The sequence below is a fragment of the Marmota flaviventris genome, chromosome 6 (genome assembly GCF_047511675.1).
Source record: "Marmota flaviventris isolate mMarFla1 chromosome 6, mMarFla1.hap1, whole genome shotgun sequence".
In the NCBI taxonomy this organism is placed as follows: Eukaryota; Metazoa; Chordata; class Mammalia; order Rodentia; family Sciuridae; genus Marmota; species Marmota flaviventris.
Window position 1 is genome coordinate 104,931,022 of NC_092503.1, and position 3,009 is coordinate 104,934,030.

At 59.4% G+C, this 3,009-nt stretch overlaps 1 protein-coding gene across 1 annotated transcript; it reads right to left on the reverse strand.

The window, feature by feature from the left end:
- Positions 1–325: 325 nt before the first annotated feature.
- Positions 326–1,594, reverse strand: LOC139706121 (putative POM121-like protein 1). The gene has a single exon (XM_071613810.1). The coding sequence runs from the start codon at positions 1,592–1,594 to the stop codon at positions 326–328; it is 1,269 nt and encodes a 422-aa protein (XP_071469911.1).
- Positions 1,595–3,009: the final 1,415 nt, after the last annotated feature.

A 3,009-nucleotide genomic window follows, 5' to 3' on the forward strand; every position in this document is an offset into this window, starting at 1 on the left:
AGCTTGATCTTTTCTTGCGTGATGTCTGACCCAAGGACAAGTCTCTCCTCCCAGCTGCCTTTGAAGTCACTGAATGTGTCTTGGTGCTACCACGAGGACCCACAGTGGAGTTTCTCTGTTTGTCAGACCCAAGGGTTGAGTAGTTTAGGCTGCCCAAGGTTGTTGGGCCCACAGTCAAGGGTGGCATTGGAGCTGCCCCTGGACCTGGAGCTCCCACGTGTCCAAGCTGATGACAGCTGACTAAGCTAGGGGCTCCAGGCTTCATCCCACCAGGAACCCCAGAATTTGGTGGGACAGTGGCTCCAGGGGTGAGAGGCTGCTTACCCTACAGAATGTGTCCTCGCACCCTTCGAGCTGGAGAGCTGGAGCTTGCTACAGGTGAGGGCCTGTGAGTACAGTAGGGCTTTGGGCCCTGGTGAGAGCGCCGGAAGCTCCTACCCAAGGTGGAGGGAGGCCCCAGATGTGGGGGCTGTGAAGGCATAGTGGTGTTCAAGGGTGTGACCCCAAAGGGGGCCACTGGCTGTGCAGCCAAGCCTGCCAATGTACTGAGAGAGGGCCTGGGAGGAAGGGCCAAAGCAGCAATTGGCAGGCTGGGGGAGAGCGGTCCTGTAAGATTGGTAATGGGAGGATGGCTCTGGGAAGAGACAGCAGAGCTGACCCACACTGGGGTGTGGGCCACCATGGTTGTGCTGCTGGGGGGATGGGGAAAGGTCTGGCTGAGGCCCACTGATGGCAGAGGCCTGGCCCCTCCCAGTGGAGAGGGGACCCCCCCATGGGCTTGTGGGGCCATGGCACAGCTGTTCCCAATGGCCTGGGTCTCACCCATCAGAAGACGGTTGATGCGCTGCAGAGCTTTCTTCTTCTCCCTGTCTAGGTCCTCAGCAGTCACTGGATGGGCCACTAACAGAGGTGGTGGCAGCTTCAGAGGTTCCCCTCGGCGGCATTGCAGGAGAGGAAACTTGCGTTTCCGTGGCCTACTGGTGTCTCCCGTGGGTGAGGACTTCTTCTTGGGCAATGGGTGTCCCGCCCTGCCTTCTGCCACCTTCTCACCCTGGGCCTTCTTTGGGGGAATCCCTAGGGATGAAGAACATTCCAGGGGCGGCTCCCCCTTGGATGGGTCTGGAGCCCTCCTCTTCAGGGCTTGGAGACCTCTTGTGGAGCTGTAGGAGCTGCTGATGGGGTTTCTTTTGGGGCAGGAGCTCATGCAGATGGCCCGGGAGCTCTCAGCTCTGTCTTGGGAGCTCTGGGTGCAGAGGTTTCTCCACAGAGGCCCAGGCCTGGGCACAAAGGCAGGCACACCGCTATGGGCCCCCAGGGGCCTAAAAGCAGATGCTCTCCCAGTGACCTGAGGGCGCCCCCTCTGATGTTCTCTATCTACAGGGTGCTCTGCTTGCTCAGCCACCACTTGGCCACTGTCTCCAGGGGCTGTGATCACAGTCCTCCCTGGGCAGGGTTCTTGGGGTGCTGGAAGCTGGCAAGGAGCCACTTCCTGCCCCTGCACCCTACAAGGCGGCTGTCTGAGTCTGCGGCCTGGGATGCAGGAATTCATGAAAGCTGCAATTGACAGCAGCATCCTCCTCAGGAGACCTGGCATGCGGAGGGAGGAGGCAATATCCAAGTCTCCGAGAAAAGATCCAAGGGTCCGCAGGACCCTGGAAAAGCACCGAGCAGGCACTTTTCGCAACCGCTGAGGAGCAGTTGCAGGATGGCGGCAAGATGACCTGCAAGATGACCTGCGAGTGGTGCCACCAGCCCAGGAAGCCCTTAGTGGCCAACCAGTAGAGGGAAGTCAGCGAGGCCCATGACCGGGCTTCTTGTGGGACCCTTCTGGCAGGTCTCTGCCACTCAGCGCCGGCGGCAGGGGTGAGGGACAACACTTGCTGTGGGAAGTCTCCATGGCAGTCTTAGCGAAGGCGCTAGTGGGTAATTCTAGCGGCCATCGCAGAAGGCCTTCTTCGGCTGCTCACGCAGCTTCAGGCGAAATGGCTGTCAGACCTGTTGCCAGGGCGCGGCTGAGGAAGGAATGAGTGGAGAACAGGCGAGCGCGTGAGGAAAACCGTCAATACTGGGCAAGAGGCAGGCTTGCGCCAGCAACGGACGCGCGCGTGCAAATTCCGCGTGCGTGTACGAAGTCTGCATGCACGTGCAAAGTCTGCATGCACGTGCAAAGTCCGCGTGCTTGCACCAGATGCAGAAGAAATAGGCAAGGGAACTGCGTGCCTGGTGCGTGCGTGGGTCCTGGGGGACTGTTGAGTGCTGACACTGGGATGTGATTCAGATCCTGCTGGTCCACCTCCTGACCCAGTGAGGTTTCCGGATCATCTCGGAAGGGTTGTAGATGCTGGGTTTGAGGGGTGGCAGCTATGGCAAGGCCAGGGATCTCTCCCCTCAGACTGGTGCAGCGACCCTGCCCCTCCCCAGAGGCAGCCAGGATGGCAGCACAGATGGGCTGAACTCCGATGGACGTGGGGGCAGTCAGAGGGCTGAGCAGGCTCTTGCTGCAGGTTGAGGGTAGCTCTTGGGGCGTGGAGCACGTGCGGACTAGGGTGAGGCAAGGACACCTTGTCCTCCCTTGAAGGTGTGAGCTAGTGTTTGTATCTAGCGTTGCTATGGTGAGGGTGGGCGGGGCTTAGTTTGACAGCCAGGAGCTCTTGCAATGGCAAGAATCCCTCAGCCCATGGCCCCGCCCCTGAGCTGTCAGAGTTCTGTCTTCTGTCCTGCCTGGGCCTGGCCAGTCAGAAGGGGAATTGCTGGGGGGCAAGTTTCTTGGCTGAGCAGCATTTGCAGGTGGTGGCAGCTTTGGGATCATGGCCTGTGTGTCTTCCTGCACTTCCTCTGGGAACAGTGGACGGAACAGCTGATGAGAATGCATTTAAGGCATCCCCCAGAGTCTGGCTGAGGGGTTCAGCAGGGCAGGCTGGGAGGCAATGCTACCCTCTGTGCACAGTCCTTTCTCTTTTTGTGGAAACCAGAAAAACCCAGCTGTGTGCTCACAAAATCGAGTTTTAT